Source organism: Urocampus carinirostris, chromosome 13, assembly GCF_059441175.1.
Source record: "Urocampus carinirostris isolate Australia breed hairy pipefish chromosome 13, RoL_Ucar_1.0, whole genome shotgun sequence".
NCBI lineage: Eukaryota > Metazoa > Chordata > Actinopteri > Syngnathiformes > Syngnathidae > Urocampus > Urocampus carinirostris.
The window spans coordinates 17015084-17036128 of record NC_142361.1 but is presented as its reverse complement, the minus strand read 5'-3'; the positions used below and the strand labels follow the sequence as shown (position 1 = coordinate 17036128).

At 39.2% G+C, this 21045-nt stretch overlaps 2 protein-coding genes and 1 pseudogene across 2 annotated transcripts; 2 read left to right on the top strand and 1 right to left on the bottom strand.

The window, feature by feature from the left end:
- The first annotated feature begins 2180 nt into the window (after positions 1 to 2180).
- Positions 2181 to 12548, top strand: cryzl1 (crystallin, zeta (quinone reductase)-like 1). The gene is made up of 12 exons (XM_088352035.1): positions 2181 to 2347; positions 2666 to 2743; positions 2853 to 2925; positions 6152 to 6196; positions 6265 to 6333; positions 8430 to 8563; positions 8644 to 8755; positions 11413 to 11511; positions 11577 to 11692; positions 11785 to 11890; positions 11969 to 12014; positions 12183 to 12548. Exons 1-12 carry the CDS (start codon positions 2288 to 2290, stop codon positions 12274 to 12276), a joined length of 1032 nt encoding a protein of 343 aa, XP_088208161.1. The 5' UTR covers positions 2181 to 2287; the 3' UTR covers positions 12277 to 12548.
- setd4 (SET domain containing 4) lies at positions 11293 to 19997 on the bottom strand. The gene is made up of 12 exons (XM_088352037.1): positions 19553 to 19997; positions 19360 to 19455; positions 19247 to 19284; positions 19073 to 19161; positions 17034 to 17270; positions 16909 to 16968; positions 16690 to 16819; positions 16457 to 16631; positions 13254 to 13332; positions 13088 to 13168; positions 12895 to 13018; positions 11293 to 12691 (listed from the first exon to the last, which is right to left on the bottom strand). The coding sequence occupies exons 1-12, from the start codon at positions 19614 to 19616 to the stop codon at positions 12569 to 12571; spliced, it is 1296 nt and encodes a 431-aa protein (XP_088208163.1). The 5' UTR covers positions 19617 to 19997; the 3' UTR covers positions 11293 to 12568.
- On the top strand, positions 13525 to 13736 carry LOC148353895 (U2 spliceosomal RNA; annotated as a pseudogene).
- Positions 19998 to 21045: the final 1048 nt, after the last annotated feature.

The following is a 21045-nucleotide window of genomic DNA, read 5'->3' as shown; positions in this document are numbered from 1 at the left end:
TTAGCCCATTTGTAGCAATGACAATAAAGGTATATTCTATTCTATTCTATTCTATTCTATTCTATATATATATATATATATATATATATATATATATATATTAACCAGACATGGGGACTTGAGACTTAGTGACTTGGACTCGAGTCGACTCGAGTCGCTGTTTTTATGACTTGTGACTTGACTTGGACTTGGCAATCTAAGACTCGGGACTTGACTTGTGACTTGACTTGCCCAAGAAAAAAATACTTGGGACTTACTTGGGACTTGAAGGTGAAGACTTGAGACTTACTTGAGACTTGCACATGTGTGACTTGGTCCCATGTCTGATATTAACCATTCCAGACCGTGAAGCTCTGAAGCCGCGAACGTCGAACCGCGAAGTAGCGAGGTCCCACTGTAAAGGGATAACCTCAAACCTGTCTTTTTTCATTTTGTCATTTTATACTTCCTTTTTTCTTAACTTCTTTATACAACATAATAATTCGTAATATAATGCATCAAAGCAAGTAAGCCGTTTGAGAGCCGGCTCTCTTTAATGAGTTGAGCCGGAAAAGCCGGTTCTCTAAAAAGAGACGAACTTCCTTTCACTACATCAAACCACTCGCTTAGTTTGCAACGAAAAAATGATACCGAGATAGAGGCTTCCGCAGCGAATTCGTTTAACTTGATTGATTTGCCGTTTCGTGAAGGTCGATGGTACCCATAATTGACAAATTTGCGTTTTTCCGTACAGATTTTCTCGTATGTCGTACACGTCTTAAAATGCATAATAAACGTACTTTGTACGGCAAAACCGTACAGGTTGACAGGTATGCTACTATTACTACAACTACTACTACTACTACTACTACTACTACTACTACTACTACTACTACTACTATTCATCACCCTAAACAAGCATACAAGACTGGGCCAGTTGTATAGAAAAAATTGTATTGTATGCAAAAAAAGGGTATCTTATCTTATTTATTGGAAATTTTTGTAGCTGCTAAATGTCATCACACTGTTTTTCATTGCACTATTATTACAATGCACTTACAACTTAGGCCAGTCTCCAAGCTTACAGCTCACGGATCCCTTCACTGCCAGGGTCGTAGGGGCACCAGTTCCTGTGGTGTGTCTTGGGCAAGTACAACCTGACAGCACCCACCTCCTTTCAGGAGATTTTTGTTGTGCCTTGTAAATTTCGTTGCCTCTTTATCTTGACTTTTTTTTCTAATTTTCCCTTTTCGGTGATTATTACGCGTTTATCCTGGAGTGTCATTTAATTTTTTTTGTAAACTATGTTAACTTTTTTGTTACCAATGACAATAAAGACAATTTGGATTTGATTGTTAAAAACTACTACTACTACTACTACTACTACTACTACTACTACTACTACTACTACTACTACTACTACTACTACTACTACTACTACTACTACTACTACTACTACTACTACTACTACTACTACTACTACTACTACCACCACCCTGAACAAGCAACTAATAATAAACAATATTTTACTATCTACCAGTAGGGAGCCAGGAGGGCCTGCAAGGGCCTTTTCTTCACAAAAGACAGGCTTTACATGTCGCGCATCCATGCACCGCGGTTACACTTGCATCCCTCCTTACCCTTTTGCGCAGTTCACGTTGCCGAGCAGACTGAGCTTGGCGACCAAGCAGTGGCCGATATTACCTCTCTTCCACAAGAGTCCATCTATCCGCCCGTCTTCTACACCGCTTATCCTCCTAGTGTTGCAGGGCCACCAGAGTCTTCGCAAATAAAATAGAAAATGTCACTACAGAGAGCCGGCTCTTGGAACCAGTTCGTTCACGAACGATACATTGCTATTTAGACTGGCGCTGAAGGCCTAGGTGTAAATTCCACGGTATTATTAATACCACTAATAATACTGACTGTCTTGGCAACACGAAAATTATTACGCGAATTGTCAAGGAACACTCGAAAAATTGGACAACAGAGACTGTTAGCATTATCAATGGGTGGTTAATTTTGTATTAATTATTTCGTATCCGATTTAAAGTATTTACAACAACAATAATAGTATTAATTGATTCCAAATTATTTCCGCAACAGCGATTAACAACTTGCAGTGTAGATGAGCTATCAACAGATGGCGCTAGAGTGTAAATAATCACGAGTCTGCTGCCCAAGAATGAACGAAGAAAAGACACGTAGTCACATGACACAGGAGCGTAAACAGAAACGTCAAATAGTTGTTTAGATTATGATTCTTCTTATTAAAAATCATCGGTAATTGTATAGGCGAATACAAAACATGAAGGGGTTATTTTGTCAAGTTACTGGCAGCGAGCTCAAATTTTTCACTCAAGAAACGGTGAGATTTTTTTTTGGTTTGAACAATTTTATCGACACTATTAACAGAAAATTAACAATGTGAGGTTTGAACATTTTTTCTCGACACTTTTAACAGCAATTAAACACATTCACAATTTCATTATATCATATCCCAACAATATGAGTTTTTCTCGACACTTTTAACAGCAATTGAATACATTCACAATTTCATTATATCATATTCCAGAGGTTATTGTTGTTACTTTGATGTCAGATACATAAGAATGAAAATATCTCCTGACGAGGGCTGTTATTGTATGTAACACATGTCAAGGCTTTGTGATGATCTCCTCTCTAGACACTTCCCGAGGTCTTAGACAGCCACGACGTCAGGATTCACGTGAAGGCGTGTGGCCTCAGCCCAGTGGACATCAAGGTAATAATAATGTTAACTAGTAGCCCTGACAAAAAGGGAAATTGTCAATAATCCCACTATGTTTTTAATGCTCACAGACCTTATGGTCTCCTTCTGTTGCATGTTACAGTTTCTTGGAGACATTGGGCTGCAGAGGAATGTGATTCCCATTGGCAAAGAAGTGGCTGGTGTTGTTCAACGAGGTGAGAAGCTCCATGACTATTCTCTAAGCCAGGTCAACACATGTCATGTTTACTTGTATAGCCCTTAATCACTAGAAGCGTCAAAGGGCTGTACAGACTACAGTGAGTTCTAAAGTTCGTACCTCTACTTTGATGTTGTACTATTTTTTTTATAATCCTCAACATTCAACTAGACTAGAATAGAATAGAATATACCTTTATTGTCATTGTTACAAAATGGGTTGAACATATTGTGACAACGAAATTGGACGTGGCACTCCAGTATCACATTTAACAGTGAGCATAAAAAAAAACCAAAGAAGATAAAGGAACAAAGAAGATAAAGGTTATAATTTACACAACATTTACACAAGAAAGTGTGGGCATGTAGGATGGTACATACAGTGGGATCGTATTAGTGCAATATGCGGTAGTGCAAAATAGGCAACATTGTGCAAAGTGGGCATAGGCATGAATACAATTTTACATTGTACACTTGGCTCAGGAGGTAGAGCGCTTGTCTTGGGATCAAGAGATCGCAGTTCGAATCCCGGCTCCTCCGTGTTACATGTCGAAGTGTCCTTGGGTAAGACACTGAACCCCTAATGCCCCCAATAAGCAGGTTAGCGCCTTACATGGCTGCACGGCCGCTATTGGGAAATGTGAAGCACACTGTAAAGTGCTTTGGGAAGTCTTGACTTGAAAAGCGCTATATAAATGCAGATCATTTCATTTCATAAATGAAGATATCAATGTTTAAACTTGAAATTTGACATGAAATAGCCTAGTATGTGTTTGTACGACTGCATGATTTAGTAAGAAATGAATTAACATTGCATTGATTTAGTGTTTTTGTGAGTTTGTCCCAATAGAAAGCATAATAATTTGTCTTTTATGGTTCATTTGCATTTAATTTGTATATAGTTCATAAAAATAATCTGTGCGACCCAAATCTAAATATATAAGGTGTTAAAGGTTTTAAACTCATTTTTAGCTTGTGCCACATAGTAGAAAAAAAACTCACGGGCCACTTCGTACAAATAAACTCACGGGGCAGGACAAATAGATTAATGAAAAAGAAAGACAGTGAAAGAGTAAGAAAAAGAATGAAAGAAAGAGATGGAGTGAACGGGAGAGATAGACAAAAAAGAGAAAGACGGAGTGAAAAGAAAGACAGGGGAAAGGGAAAAGAAAGAATAAATGTGAGGGAGGAAGACAAAGAGAGAAGAGAGAGAAAAATAAAGAAATACAAAGAGAGAAAGAGAAGAGAAAAAGAGAGAAGGAAGAGAGGTAAAAGAAAGACAGACAGAGAGAGAGACATATAGTATGAAAAGGAGAAGAAAAACAAAAGAAAAATTTGAGGAATAAGCAAACAAGTCAGAGAAATGGAGAGAGAAAAAAGGGAGACTGAAAGAAAGAAAGCAAGAGAAAGGAAAAAATAAAGAGAGAGAAAGAGACAAATTTAGAAAGAGAGAAAAAATAGGGAGAAAGAGCGAAAAAAGAGATTGAAATATTCAAATGGCTGAGAGCAAGAAAGAGTGGCAAAGAGAGAGAAAGAAAGAAAGGAGAGGGGAAAATCCATCTACAGTTGTATTTGGGATGGTGTGCAGACAGTCAGATTAAAAAAAAGATTGGCCAACATCTCATTAGACATTTGATTGGCTGTGCAAGAAAGCAATATATAAACTGTAACATGGAAGAAAAAGTTTTATCAATCAAATAAGATCAATTAATTAATTCATTAATTGTCTTACTTAACTTATGTGCTGCACATTTTGAATAAACGCGATAAAATATAAGTAATTAAGAAAAAACATCCCTGCAACGAGAGAAAAATACTAGATGGCTTGGCTTGATGATAGTTAATCACTAATTCTACTGTTTGGGCCAGAGTTGTGTGTCAAATCAAAATCCCTCATCTCACCATCGCTCTCTGTCAAGGGGCAACAGAATTGCAAGCCTCACTTTGCATTTACAGACGCTCAGCACAGTAATGCATTACATTTTTATTTTAATAATACTATTCTTAGGGCAGCATGGCGGCGCAGTGGTTAGCGCTTGTGCGGCACAGTTCATGTCATGGGAACCTGTCATGGGTTCAAATCCAGCTCCAGACTTCCGGTGCGGAGTTTGTATGTTCTCCCCGTGCTTACGTGGGTTTCCTCCGGGCACTCCGGTTTCCTCCCACGTTCCAAAAACATGCATTTCAGGTGAATTGGCCGGTCCAAATTGTCCATAGGTGTGAATGAGTGAATTAGTTGTCTGTCCCTGTGTGCCCTGCGATTGGCTGGCAACCAGTTCAGGGTGTCCCCTGCCCACTGCCCGGAGATGGCTGGGATGGGCTCCAGCCCCCCCGCGACCCTAATGAGGATAAGCGGTACGGCTAATGAGATGAGATGAATACTATTCTTAATATAATGAGAAAAAAAAGTTAAATGAACATTTTTAAACACTAAATAAATTACAGTATTTTTTAAAAGGGTTCATAAATATAGTATTAACTCACAAACAGATAAATTTGTATATAAAAAGGGAAAAAGGGAATCTGCTGGACACTGTAACCCAAAATATGCTTCTGCGTGTCTGGCAGTAGCTGGATTACGACTTGATGTAAACCATTTCTCAGGCGGTGCGCTTTTTTACACAATCCCATTTTTCTTTTACTTTCTAATTCAGGTTTGCAAAAATAAATGTGATAATCGTCAACATTAATATTTTTAATTTAATTTACCTGATCAAATACTTTCTCTGATATTTACATCTCAACGGATACAAATGATTTTGAAACACCCTCCATCCATCCATCCATTAGCTGCACCGCTTATCCTCAGTTGGGTCGTGGGGGTGCCGGAGCCCATCCCAGCTATCTTCAGGCAGTGGGCAATGGAACACCCAGAACTGGTTGCCAGCCAGTCGCAGGGCACACAGAGACAGACAACTCACTCGCTTATTCACACCTAGCGACAATTTGGACTGGCCAATTAACCTGAAATGCATGTTTTTGGAATGTGGGAGGAAACCGGAGTTCTTGGAGGAAACCCACACAAGCATGGGGAGAACATTCAAACTCCACACAGGAAGGTTTGATCACATAACCTCGGAACTGTGCCACACACGCGCTAACCACTCATCCGCGGTGCTGCCCTTGAAACACCCTTTCTTTTAATTGTAATATTTTAACCTTGTGGTAAAAGTGCTGAAATGAAGAATGCTTACTCACATTTTTATTTCCCTGTGTTACTTCCAGTCGGTCCAAAAGTCACCTTCTTTCAACCCGATGATGAAGTTGTTGGTAGGTTACCCACAATGCTTGATGTGTGCATAACATGTATGAGTGACCTAATATGAACTTTTTGACAGGTATTCTACCTCTGGACTCTGTGTGCTCGGGACTTAGTGATGTCATTGACGTAAATGAGCAGTATTTAGGTAAATATGGACTGTTCTTTACATTCAGTTCATAATGTGCCAAACATGCCCTGAAGTGACACACAAGCTTTTTTTAATCCAATATGGAGATTCAATAGCAGACAATGGTTTAACCCAGGGGTCAGGAACCTTTTCGACCCAAAGAGCCATAAAAGCAAAAAATGTTTTAAAAAGAAATTGAGAGAGCCACATCATATATTTTCAGACAAAAGTGAAAAAACTGCCAAATACGCTCTCTAGACAAAAGCTAATTCTTCAGCAAATTTTATTTCACTGTGTGTCATTTGATGATTTAATCAAATGTATGAAATGATAATAATAATGCCAAATCCTGTGTCCCAAATCAATTTCAATATGCCATTTACAATTTGTCTTCCACATTAGGTTAAGAGTGTTGAGGCAATTTTTTTCCATGAAATTTGTCCTTAATAACGGTTTCAAAACAATGCGCAAGCAAGATTCCTTTGTAAAAATATCACAAATGACTGCAAACGATAAGCATATTGTCATATTCACTTTCGGTGTAGACTGCACTGAGCGAGAGAGAAGGAACTGCCTTGCGCTGTGTGCACGGATCCGCCCACCTGTACTGCTCACCCAATCAAAGTCGTTTGTCTGCGTTTTTATTTATCAGTTTAAATGGTTTCTTATCCAACTTCTGCATTAAGTTGCTTCGGCTTTATATTGACCAAAATCGGGATGAAATCACTTGACTTTGGAACGCCACAGAGAGATGTGCAATAGATACATTTTATTTCAGAGCCATATGTACTCATGAAAAGAGCCATATATGGCTCCCGAGCCATAGGTTCCCTACCCCTGGTTTAACCAATAAAAATAAATAAAAAATGAAAGCTTTCTAACTTTAAGTTTCAGGAAAAAAAGGTTGCAGTTACCTATTTTAAAATGGAATTACATTATCTCTGATATTACTGACACCAAAAAGTAGCACGTAAAATCTGGACTATAAGCCGCAACTTTTTTCCCATTCTTTAATTCTGAAGCTTATGCAATGATGCAGTGAATTAATGCATGAACTGTATTATTAAAACAATTTCTGTGTAAATATCTTATGTTACAATGTGGGTACATGCGGCTTATAGTAAGGTGTGGCTCATGTATGTAGAAAATGGTTTTTCTTTAAAAATGTACTGGTTGCGGTTTATAATCAGTTGCGCTCTATAGTCCGAATTTTACGGTTAGTCACAAATTACCGTATATGCTCGCATAAAAGCTGACTCCATAAAACTGCTTTAGAATACCCACATGATAAAAGAATTAAAAGAAAACGAACACTTAGCTAAGACACTCCACATCAATTTTGTCTTTGGGCTTCAAACCACTCTCCTAATCCATTTCTAGGTTTTGGCCAAGATTCTTTTTTTCTCCAGGCATAGTGTATTGTAAAATATATTTTTACAAATAAAAATACCTTTAATTCAGCACACTTTTACTGTAAATTATTTGTTCATATACGCCCCATTTATTTCTCATGAGTTTGTTGTTCCTGTATAAGCCCACGCCCATCTCCCATTCGCTAATGGTGATACGCAACTGAATATCCGCACATAAGCTGACTCAATGAGTTCAGTATTTATTTTCATTGTTGCAGATTCGGCTCAGATGCGAGTATACATGACGGAAAATATCTACATGAGGAGAAAATTAACATTCTCGTACTCTGTGCTTAAAGTGGCTGCACCATAACTGTTGTATTTTAGTTGTATTTCTCAGGTAGATATAAACACCATTCAGGAGTTACTTTCACCAAATTAGGAATGTATGTGACAAAAACACCGTAAAAGAGCACAATAAGTAATTTTCTGTCATTATGAGGTAGCGGAGTAACGTTATAAGCACCAAGTAGTAACAGTAGCGTTACAAAATGTTATTAATAATGCATTACAGTACTTGTTACCGAGAAAAGTATTTGCATTCCAGTCATGATCCTGCCAATCTGACTACTTTGCCAGGTACCAATACCTCAAATAAAGCCTAGGTCCAATACTGATTTCAGTCCTGGCACATCCCTGTCGGAACAGAATTTCAACCTTAAAAATCCAAATGTAACTGAAGCATGAGCGTTTGTTGTGCAGTTCCAAAGCCGCAGAAGCTGAGCTGCACGAGCGTGGCCGCAGCGCTCGAGGATGGCCTGCGGGCATACAGCGCCCTCCACACTCATGCTCGCATGGCAGCCGGTCAGACGGTCCTGGTGGTGGACGGGGCCAGCGTACGTGCAAATTTTTCGCTGTAATGAAGGGGAAAAAGGCACTTTCCCTGTGACCTGAGTGTCTGATTTCGCCTCCTCAGCCTTTAGGCCTGATGTGCATTCAATTAGCGTCTTACCATGGCTTGAGGGTTCTGACCACGTCTCACTCTGAGGAGCAGCATGCCTTTTTGGAGGAGCTACGACCGAGAGTAGGTCTGTTCTCGCACCCATAAGAAAACCAATCTGTTTTTCAAAAAATCATATATTCACAATGACATTTTTTATGGATCTAATCTGGCTCACCACTGTTTTGTTTTGTATCAGTTCCCTTTATATTTTTCAAAAATGTGTCATATAACAGAAACTCACCATTGAGAGCTTTTTAAATGGTTTTGAAACCATTTAAAAAGTTTTTATTTTCTTATTTCTTTTTCTTCTCCTTTTCTCAAGTAAACAAAAATCCATTCTGGGGCTTTTTATTCCCTTGTTGGAATATTTTCCCCTCTGTTGAGTGAATCTAGCTGAAGATATGAAAAATGATCAAATGTCAGTGTTTATGCAAACTTTATGGTACCCATTTGCATTACATAAACAAGCGTGGCTTGAAAACACATTTTAAGGATAGAAATAATCAAACCAAAAAAGAGTAATTCAAAACCCTTTTTTAATTCTATGTGATGTTTTTTATCATTTTGTTTGTGGCAGGCATAAATATTTGTGGTATTTGCTTCAGTGTGCATGCCCTCTTTTAATAAACTTCTAAGAATAACTCTGACTAAAGTTCCTCTGCTTAATCCTTAATAAAGTTGAACATTTTTTCATCTCAAAATTGTGAAATCGTGCAATGTCTGCCCAAGTGTTGGGAGGGTTACTTTACAAATGTAATCCAATACAATTGCTAGTTACCTGTCGTAAAATGTAATTAGTAAATACTATAATAAATAAGTAATTTTACTGGAATACTTTGTAAAACTCCAATGCTTATAAAAGACAAAAACAATAAAAAAACAAATTAACTAAATTGTGCTAAGCACAAATGAGCAAAGACTCCACTGACTACATTTATATCACTGTGTACTCCAGGTGGGCGTCGCGCACTGTCAACACCCGCTCTATCTGGGAGTTGCTTGTAGTCCTACAAAAAAGTGCTCAAATTTTAAACACCTAGTATAGTTTATTAAGCAAAATAACATTTTCTCTATCATGTGGCAGACAAGATATGCTGTTTGAGTTTACAATAAGAAGCAGGGTTGGGTAGGGTTACTTTAACTGGATTACTTTCAATTACTTTTGGATTACTCCAATACCAAATATGCTAATAAAAGATAAAATAAACGAAATATGAATAAAATTACTAAATTTTGTGAAGGCTTGGGGAGTAATGGAATACATGGAACGGCACAAATGATGTTGGCAAGCTGTTTGGATTTATTTTCATTTTGTTTCTGTCGCATTTTATGTTAGTTTTGTCGGAGAGATCAAAGCCAGGAGAGAAAGCTTACCACGTGTTGTGAGTCATAATTTTATTCATATTTAGCTTCTTTTGACTTTGATTAGCGTATTTGGTATTGGAGTATCCATCCATCCATTAGCTGCACCGCTTATCCTCAGTAGGGTCGCGGGGGTGCTGGAGCCCATCCCATCCATCTCCGGGCAGTGGGCAGGGGAAACCCTGAACTGGTTGCCAGCCAATCGCAGGGCACACAGGGACAGACAACTCGCTCGCTCATTCACACCTAGGGACAATTTGGACCGGCCAATTCACCTGAAATGCGTGTTTTTGGGATGTGGGAGGAAACCGGAGTGCCCGGAGGAAACCCACGCAAGCACGGGGAGAACATACAAACTCCACACAGGAAGGCCGGTAGCTGGATTTGAACCCATGCAGGAGGTTCCCACGACCTCAGAACTGTGCCGCACACACGCTAACCTCTGCGCCGCCGTGCTGCCCGGTATTGGAGTAATCCAAAAGTAATTGAAAGTAATCCAGTTAAAGTGACCCTACCCAACCCTGATTAAGAAGACATTAAGAACCAATATTGTTTTAAACCCACCAATTTTTCACTAAATTTCCAACAAACTTTTCTACGTGTTTGAAGTTGTGAGGCCAAGCCTCTTGAAAGTACAGTATTCAGATTTACTAGGGTAAGTAAATTACTCTTACGACATTACAGTGATCAAGTAGTGGATTCTGAACAACCATTAACTACAAATTACAAAAAGAAGGTGTTCAAATTTACTAAATGTCCCTGAACATATCACTAGCGAGCAATTTTAATGCCATGTGCCCAATACGCACACATTAGCAGCCTCACAAAAATGCAGGGCAGGCTCACGCAAATTCTTCCAAATGAGTTCTACTTTGAAGGAGAAATAAAGTGCTTTTACCTTCAACAGTCTGACAAACATGCATTGGTCTGTACAATCTTCGCAGCAAAGAGCTTCTGCGCGTGTGTAAACCTAATCTCTCTCTGTCTCCCTCATGTCAGTGATTTGAATTATGACACATTTCGTCTATCGGTGCATTATGTATTCAATACATAATTTAAAACAAACTGTAATCCTGCAAAGTAATCCCTATTTTAACTAAATGTACCTATAACTACTTCTTTTTTCTCTGAAACGTTAACAATACAATTCATTTTTTTTTAACCTAATTGTGTAACGCCGTTACATGTATTCCATAACTCCCCAACTCCGGTCGACCCCAAAACTTCAAAACAATGTTGTTATTCTTTGGTATTAAAATGATGACTGGTAACTAGATCAAGAAAATCCGTTATTTAAAGCAAAAAATGCTACTGTTGAATAAATAGGATTCTTGTATTGTATCTGGAAGTGACTACCGGTAAATGTTTTTATCGCTGCAGTGAGAGTGATTCCCCTCTACAAAAACCCATCAGAGATGGTTCCGGCGATCATGGAGGAAACTGGGGGTCTGGGAGTTGACATTGTTGTCGATCAAGGAGGTATTTAGAGTTAGAATAAGAACAAGTTTGTATGTGTGCATTAAGATTGTACTACTTGGCTCAAGTTCAAGAAACAGAGCTGCCAGAAGAGGAGATGGTGAGGTTCCTCCCTCACAAGCATGACCTCATCAGTGCAATGGCAGTAGGTGGCCACTGGGTTACTTCTCAACAAGACCTGCAAGTTAGTAATCGTGTGGCTCTTTCCCTGCAGCACGCAATTGTTGTTTTAAGGGCAATGAAAATATATTCATACAATCTGTTGTTTTATTACAGCTTGATCCTCCAGACAGCAGGTTAATGTTCTTGAGGTCTGCTTCTATGTCGTTCCTCAATCCGCAAGTGTGGTTGGCTTCTTCATCCAAGCAGGGACGATACCTTCGTATCCTTGGACAGACATCCCTGATTTAATGCAGCACTCTCATTTACTAAATGTGCTAACTTAACTACCTGCTATCAGATATTCTCAGAGACATTATGGAGAAGATGTCATCTGGAGTACTCAGGTACACAAGGCAGACAAGTTAATGTCAAATAATAAACTCTAGTTTATTTAATGTAAGGGACTACCTCATTATAATGGGTTCATGCCACAAAGATATCAGTGTGAGCCAATTCTATTTCACCAAAACTTGTCTCGAGTACTAATTGGTTTTCATGTGTTGTGCCTGCAGACCTCAGCCTGAGGAGGCAGTTCCCCTCCATGAAGCAGCCACAACCATGGAGGACGTGCAGCTTCAGCACAAGAAAAAAGTGGTTGAAATGTGAAGATGACTCGGTCAAAATGGACATTTGACACACAAGGACTATTTCAGACTGGCAAAATGAAAGCAAGACCAATAATATCCCGTTTAATTATTTAAAGATATGCAGTCCACTTTCCTTCCTGCAGTTGTTTACGTTAAATCAGTAAATACTTGTTCACAAACAGTTCAAAGGAACACAATGTCTCTTTTTCTGTAGGATTCTCACTTTTTCATTGTGTTTATGTGGTATTAAATAATCAGTGAAATCTACCCAATAAAAGTTTTCCCCCCTCAGTTTCTTGATGATGTGGTTTTCAGGAGTCTTTCAGTGAATCAAGGCATCTTCCCAGAATGCATTCCTCCTCCAGTCGAAGTGATTGGACTAAACGCAACTGTTCTTTGAGTGAGGGCTCTGCCTCTTGGAGAAGTTTAGAAATCTGCGTGGGAAAAGTACACATGACCACTTGCTTGAAAGTAAATACAAATGAGAGGAAAAAAACATCATGATTAATAAGTTGTGTTTTTTGTCGTGGTACTTGGTTTTTATTACATTATCAGAACAAAAAAACTCAAGTGAGTGCTTGCTTTATTTTGTGTAAAGGATTTAATGCTAAGCTTTTACTTAAGAGTCATCACAAACCTTATTCAGAACCGCTAGTGTATCTTGCATTATTCTCTGGCACAACATTTTGGCCATCTTGACACACCAGCGCTCTGCCTCCTCGCCGACCATTTGCCCGCGCAACACTGCCTTCCACTGATGACTGACGGACAAGCACACCAGATTAAGACCTTTAACATGAACCACGAGTTTAATGGACGGCATTTCTTACTAGAGAGTTTGAGGTATTGACATCAGTCTGAGGACAGTCATCAGCCTCCAGCCTAGACCTTCACCGCTCACACTCAAATTACTGGAAGGACAAGGAGGACAGAGGTAATAGATTCAGCACTGACATTAAGTATTGCTTAAAGAAAGCTAAGAGTAAAATGTCTGACTTAAGGAAGTTGTTCTCTTCAAGGAACTTGATTTTGTACTCCAAACCTGTGCATCCTTTCATTGCCTCCAACAGCATTTCTGTAAAACAATATCAGTGCTCACGTTGACACTCAATATTACAACAAAAATAATGATACAGTAATCGCTGGCTTCAACGCAGTTTACTTTTTACGGTTTCGCGACTTCACAAAGTTGCATCGTGCATTGTGTTCTGAGTTCTGATTGGCTAAACTGGCTCCCTACTAAATATAATTTGACAGTACAGTGGTCATCGCTTCTCGGCCTTTTGGCTAAGATCAAGTGTAGTATGCCAACTATGGTTCTAGAATTGTGTACTATCTATGTGGTAGCAAAGAGATTGTCTACTATTTATTTAGTTACAATCTTTGATTTTTGCATTTCGGAGATGGAATATGAGCTTGCTCTGTCCACTCCACGCATCGGCCCGGTATTGCAGTACCTCCGGGAACGGTGCATTCGCAATGATCGCAGCAAGGCTTTAGGGCTAGGACCTTAGCTTGGCCTTTTGGCTGAGAGTAAGTGTCCCGACTCCTAGGCTTTGTAGCGTATTATGAACTGACCGATAACGGATAATGGATAATGAATAACGGAGATAGATCAATAACCCTTAAAAACCCCAAAACCCCATTTGTAAGGGAAAGAAAAAGACTAAAAATGTTTACACTTCTTTAATTTGTTAAACAAATGTTGAGCCTGTAAAAATGTTTGGTGTCAGTGTATACTAGTAATCATGTATCTATTTGTATAACAATTGTAAATAGACAATACAGAATCTATGTAAATAGTGTTTTCCTTTTTGTATATACATATTATACATACTATTTGGCCCCCTTGAACTTTGTGACCTTTTGCCACATTTCAGACTTCAAACATCAAGATATAAAACTGTAAATAACTTGTGAAGCATCAACAACAAGTGGGACACAATCATGAAGCAGAACACACTTTATTGGATATTTTAAACTTTTTTAGTACATAATAGACGAAAAAATGGGTGTGCAAAATTATTCAGCCCCTTTACTTTCAGTGGAGCAAGTTCTGTTCAAAAGTTCAGTGAGAATCTCTGAATGATTCAATGTTGATCTAAATGACTAACAATGATAAATGGAATCCACCTGTGTGTAATCAAGTCTCTGTATAAATGCACCTGCACAGTGATAGTCTCTAGTCTGTTTAAAGCGCAGAGAGTATCATGAAGAACGGGGAACACACCAGGTAGGTCAGAGATATTGTTGTGGAGAAGTTTAAAGCTGGATTTGGATACAAAAAGATTTCCAAAGCTGTAAACATCCCAAGGAGCACTGTGCAAGCAATGATATTGAAATGGAAGGAGTATCAGACCACTGCAAATCTACCAAGATCGGGCCGTCCCCCTAAACTTTCAGCTCATACAAGAAGAAAACTGATCAGAGATGCAGCCAAGAGGCCCATGATCACTCTGGATGAACTGCAGAGGTCTACAGCTGAGGTGGGAGAATCTGTCCATCGGACAACAATCAGTCGTATACTCCACAAATCTGGCTATCCATAAAAAGTGTCGTTTAAGGTTTGCCACAAGCCACCTAGGAGACACACCAAACATGTGGAAGAAGGTGATCTTCTCAGATAAGACCAAAATCGAACTTTTTGGCAACAATGCAAGACGTTATGTTTGGCGTAAAAGCAGCACAGTTCATCACCCTCAACACACCATCCCCACAGTCACACATGGTGGTGGCAGCATCATGGTTTGGGGCCTGCTTTTCTTCAGCAGGGACAAGGAAGATGGTGAAGATGGTCAAAATTGATGGGAAGATGGATGGAGCCAAATACAGGACCATTCTGGAAGAAAACCTGATGGGAGTCCGCAAAAGACCTAAGACTGGGACGGAGAGATTTGTCTTCCAACAAGACAATGATCCAAAACAAAAAGCAAAAGCTACGATGGAATGGTTCAGCTAAAAAACATATCAAGGTGTTAAAATGGCCAAGTCAAAGTCCAGACCTCAATCAAATTGAGAATCTGTGGAAAGAACTGAAAGCTGCTGTTTACAAACGCTTTCCATCCACCCTCACTGAGCTCGAGCTGTTTTGCAAGGAGGAATGTGCAAAAATATCAGTTTCTCTATGTGCAAAACTGATAGAGACATACCCCGAGCGACTTGCAGCTGTAATCGCAGCAAAATGTGGCGCTGCAAAGTATCAACTCAGGGGGGCTGAATAATTTTGCACACCCACTTTTTGTTTTTTTTATTTGATAAAATATCCAATAAAGTGTATTCCACTTTATGATTGTGTCCCATTTATTGTTGATGCTTCACAAGAAATTTCTGTTTTATATCTTGATGTTTGAAGTCTGAAATGTGGCAAAAGGTCACAAAGTTCAAGGGGGCCAAATAGTTTTGCAAGCCACTGTAATTGTATTCTAGTTTCAAACTTCATCAACAATGAACAGAGTGGTTGCAGAAAAAAAATCAATTTTATATTAATGGCAATAAAGACCATCTTAAATCCTAAAAAAAATAAAGGATACTACTTCACAGATTTCACCTGTAACGGGTTCTTTTTGGAATGTAAACCTGCGATGAATGAGTAGATCCACATTTAGAACACTTTAATATTTCAGTAATCTCAAATAGCTACTAATTTGATTTATTTGTTTTCAACACAGCTTTGGAAGTCTCATCTCATCTCATCAGCTGCACCGCTTATCCTCAGTAGGGTCGCGGGGGTGCTGGAGCCCATCCCAGCAATCATCGGGCAGTGGGCAGGGGACACCCTGAACTGGTTGCCAGCCAATCGCAGGGCAAGCTTTGGAAGTTTTTTAGCAAATCAATAGTTAATATCCTATTCAAAAGAAAACTGCAAATATTATACCCATAATCATAATGCATTTTGAAAGTAATCAATACATTTCCACAGTTTTTAATAGCAGCATAAAGGTATAATTTTTTGTAAATTAAGATGCTTAATTAACGCATTTTTAACTGCCAATTCCTCGGATATTGAGGAGGGAGCTGTCGGGTAGATGGTCCACTCGTTCAGTGCGAACGTGCTTGTTTGTGGTGGGTTTGGGCACTAACACTACCATTAAAACTACTAATATTACTGATGTGCAACTCATTCCGCATGTACAACTACAAAAACTCGTTTTCAATTATTTTCCCATCCCAACGACTACCATGCTATGATTGTGACCCACCTGTGTCTACATAGACTACACTGTGCAGGTTATTGGGCGCAATGAAACCATACTCCAGCAGCAGGCTCCGATTGTCATGGGAACCGTAGTTGATGAACGCCTCCTTGAAACGCAGCGTCCCGCACACGCTCCTAATCTCGTAATTTTTAGTCTGATGATTGAATCCTGCTTTGACCTGTTGAATAGGCAACAATCAAGACATTCAACGAATGCCTTTTGGACAGCATGTCTACCTGTACGTCAGGCCGGTGGTTGAGCAGATCCAAAAAGGGAGCCAGAGCATAGTCATCTTGCCCACACAAAAATGGGTTGGCCGGGTGATCCATGAAGACAGAACGGGTGTTTACGGTGCACCACGCCCACCTGGAGTGCACAGTGATATTTCAATGTAGCCTTGTAGACAGGATTAATGTAGTCAGTGGAGTCTTGTACTTCAGTGCAGTTTTCCAGACCTCAGCGCTTCAAACGTGAACACGTCCTCTACAGGTTGACTGAGGATTGGCTGCAAAGTCCTGAATTGAAACATCTTATCAGAAATGACCGCCCTATCTGGTGTTCATTTGTAGAATGCACGTACCGAAAAAATTCCTGATTAGATGCGTGCATTCTCCTGACAGCATCCTTCTGCGCATGAGCTCGGCGACGAAGTCCGATGGGCAGAAGTGCCACCACATCGTCATCAAAATAGGAGGGGCACGTGTAGGAGGAGGGTAGGACTCGGATGTAAGGTGACCACTCGGCATTTACTCCTCTGTGCCGCTCGCACACCAGGAAGATGCAGAGAGACAACAGAGGCGATGGTCGCGGCTTCCAGCTGAGCAGACAAAATATTGACACATTTTCTATGCTGTCCTAATTAGACTTGTTAATTTGACCTGACATTGAAGTAAGCATCTTCTAGCTTCTCTGTACACTGTACGTCAGAGTCGCCAACCTTCTAGAACCTGAGAGCTACTTTTTTGTTAGTGATTAGCACGAACAGTTACCAGTTCGAATTGCACTTCTAAAAGATAACTAATGTTATTACTATGGTGTTACAATGTTATCATTATTGTAGAACCTACTAGGCTAGGTCTAGGCTTGTTGAGTGGTAAAATTAATAAAGGAAACACCAGAGTCAACATTATCCATCTGCAGCAGGTTTCAATCACCGCTTGCTGCCATCTTGTGCTGTTTGGCTGCCATGTTCACAGTTTTGCTGGTGAGCCAGCCGGTGGTTTGGAAAGGGCAGGGCTAGGAAATGCGAGGATCCACACAAAAACATTTTTGAACCATGGCCAACCCAAATGCCCAAACACCCAAACGAGTTAAGCACCTCGGCATCCAAGTTGGTCATGCTTTCGTCCCTCCAGATGAAACGGCACACAAGAAAGTGGCCATGTCACTCGGGTCAGGGTGAAACAACACACTCTTCTGTTCAACGGCAGGGCCCAACAGCTTTCACTGATTTACCCCTGCCGCTTCATACAGGTGCCCTGCCCATCCCTTAGAATGCATCTAAACATCCCACTATCCTTCTACAACACCTCTCCACTCTTTGACAGCAGAGTCAACATTAATTTGAACAAAAGCGGCAATTAAATGAGCAATGGACAAGACAATAGACAACATTTAAAATTAATTATAGTAAAATACATAAGGTATTAGATGAGAACTTCTAAATTTGATTAATCTTTGTTATAACCCTCCTTTATTTCTATTCCAGTTTAATGCCTGTCATCTACTCTTCAGTTTATAAACCTATTACTTATCGCAAAATTTACTTTTATGGGTACCAACAAGATTTTAGTACCAACCTTAATCGTTTCAAAAGGAAAAATGCAATTGTGACCTTGATGTGGATTCTTGATAAATCAGATCCTTGTTGGATTTCTGGTCTATGAAGCTCGCCACTCGGATGCCACAGAGGTTTGATCGTATAACGAAGTTATTGAATAAATCAAATTATTTCAATTAACAAACAACGATTTGTTGCTCCCTGTTTCAATAAAGTTTTGTAAATCATACACAATTGACATATTAGCATCATTGATTGCTCACTGCGGGCAGAACGTGCACGCCAGCGAAGACAGCAGAGAGGACCTGCGATTATCAATTGCAATCATTAGAAAGACCGTGCTTAGAAAACCGAATCTCTCCCTTTTCAATCAAAACTTTCCATTCAATCTAAAATGTTTAAATATTTACTACAATGTATTTCCTATAAAATTTAAATATTCTATTTAAATGTCAAATTATCCTTCTATTTATTCATTTATAACTCGTCTCTTACAACTCACTTTTCAACAGGGGTTACATCAGGTTATTACCAGGTTGTAATTATTAGGAGTAGGGTTAAAATAAGCATAGTCAAACACTAAATCGTTTTCAAAGACACTGATCATGTAAATGATTTATCACGCCAATAAGAAAGCGAATTTCCTGGAAACTCACGATATGACCCATCACTGGTGAGCCATTTTAAGAACGATATGACCCATCACTGGTGAGCTATTTTAAGAGCGAGTATGCAGGCTACTCGGGTGCTCTTAGGGGGCTACCTGGTGCCCTCGCACACCAAGCTAGAGACCCCTGCTGTACATCAATGCGGGGTCTAAGGACACATGTGGTATTTACCTCTTGATGTAATGTCCAACGTAGCTGTTCAGGACAGTGGAAGTGGTAAGCAAACAAGACTCCGGCAGAGAAATCAATAGTTGGTTGGCCTTCGAACACAAAGATGTGCTTTTATCAATTTCAGTTCCTTGGGCTCTACATGAGAAACCTGACTACAGTGCCACCTTTTCTTACCTTGATGCTCTTGACAGCCTGCAGACCTCGCCCTGTATCTGTAAGGGCATCCAACAGAAAAACAAAAACTTGTCCTTCAGTATGTTTCAGATTAAATGCAAATGTGTGCAAACCTTGAAAGAGTGCTGGCTGCAGCAGCGTTGATGTGAATCCTCGCTGATGGAGAAACCTGAGCAGGTCCACGTATTCAAGCTGGTCTTTTAGAGAAACTGACAAAAGAGCATATCCGATGTGAATATAAATGCAGACCATTTACTACAATTTTTGCAATATAGCTCTGTACTGTTACAGAATTTCGTAATATACCTGATTGGGCCACGTAGCAACGTTTTTTCTTCCTTTTTCTTGCTGCTCGTCCACATCCACTCATGGCCGTTGAGCATTATTTCAATATATTGATTAAGTATTCAATCGATCGCTAATACATTGTAAAACAATCTATAATAAAAAGCTTATAATCCACACGTTATTTGTGAGCATTTAGAGCAAAGTTTGCCTGAACAACACGCTAAGTTAGTTTTAAAATTCATTTAGCAAAAATATTTTTCTCCTTACTGTAGCGCTTAGTTATGAACTTTCTGTTTTAATATAAAATACACGAGAAACCAACCCCGCAGAACAAAAAAATACGCGCTTCCTTAAACGATACACATGGTTAAACTAAAAAGTTACTATACATATATAAAATACTAAAACTAATTAAAAGGCATTTCATTAAATACGATCTTTGTAGTTTGGGGGTTACGGCTTTTTTCAGGCATGCGCAATGTATTTTGGAGACTTCGAAATATGGCAGCCGAAGAGAGTCAAAAAGCAAGCATAATATTTATAAACTTTATCATATTTCAACTTACAATTGACAGGAATTCAGTCATACGTTCTCTTTGACCTTGCTTCTAAAAAAGACAAATAAGTCACAATTTTTTTCTTTTATTTGATGTATACTTTTCAAATACAATATCATTTAAAATAACACAGTCATATTAACACGATAATTAACTGGTAGAAATGATTTGTTTATTAAAAAAAAACGAGAAAAAAAGTTTATTAAACAAAATTATTTTGATAACAGTTGTGATTGATGGATACACTTAAGTAGCAAATGTGTCACAATTTTTTAACGTTTAACTGTACAAAAAAGCAGACATTTATAATAATAGTAATAATATTAATATGATGAAAAGGTAAAAAAAGTGGAAAATCAACATTCATTCAAGTTTGATCCTCTGCGGCCAATTTCCAGATGTTGTCAAGTTTCTCATTGTAGTAATTTCAAATTCCCAGGTGGGTCAAGGGAATTCTTTTTTTTCTCCCCAGCAAAGCTGAGGCTCATTTTCCAGATTTTCCATGATAAAAGCCCATACGACATGCCATAAAAGGGATAATACACACTCTCCATCTTGTTTATTTTGTTGGTCCAGATGGGCTTCATAATCAAGCGTGTAAAATAACTGCTAATTGAATTTTTAAAGCCAAATGCAGCATTTGTTGTAACTGGCGGGAGAACTTTTGATTCCATTGGGGAAAACACCATCCTGAATATTACTGAGATGCGTTTTGTTAAATCCTGTGTGTTTTTCCTACAGCATAGGTGTTTTTTGGGGGGATGCATGGCAGCAGACAGGAAAACCATATAGAGAGTCATTGACACAACCCAGAAAATGATTGGTTTCTCTCTGCCTAGTCTCGAGGACATTGCCGGCTTGCGGTACGGCAGAAGGGCCAACATTGTTATAAAGGACTCATCTGGCTACCACCTCTTCGACCTGATTTCCTCTCAGGTGCTACAGGTCCCTTAA

What these genes read in the sequence shown, in the direction of transcription:
- cryzl1 (XM_088352035.1), top strand. Translation starts at nt 2,288, where the DNA reads ATGAAGGGGTTATTTTGTCAAGTTACTGGCAGCGAGCTCAAATTTTTC. An exon ending in CGTAAATGAGCAGTATTTAG is followed by an intron (nt 6,334 to 8,429) that starts GTAAATATGGAC and finishes TTTGTTGTGCAG; the next exon opens with TTCCAAAGCCGCAGAAGCTG. An exon ending in CATTGTTGTCGATCAAGGAG is followed by an intron (nt 11,512 to 11,576) that starts GTATTTAGAGTT and finishes ACTTGGCTCAAG; the next exon opens with TTCAAGAAACAGAGCTGCCA.
- setd4 (XM_088352037.1), bottom strand. Translation starts at nt 19,616, where the DNA reads ATGAGTGGATGTGGACGAGCAGCAAGAAAAAGGAAGAAAAAACGTTGC. An exon ending in TTCACGTTTGAAGCGCTGAG is followed by an intron (nt 16,820 to 16,908) that starts GTCTGGAAAACT and finishes TGTGCACTCCAG; the next exon opens with GTGGGCGTGGTGCACCGTAA. An exon ending in GAAGAGAACAACTTCCTTAA is followed by an intron (nt 13,169 to 13,253) that starts GTCAGACATTTT and finishes TTGTCCTTCCAG; the next exon opens with TAATTTGAGTGTGAGCGGTG.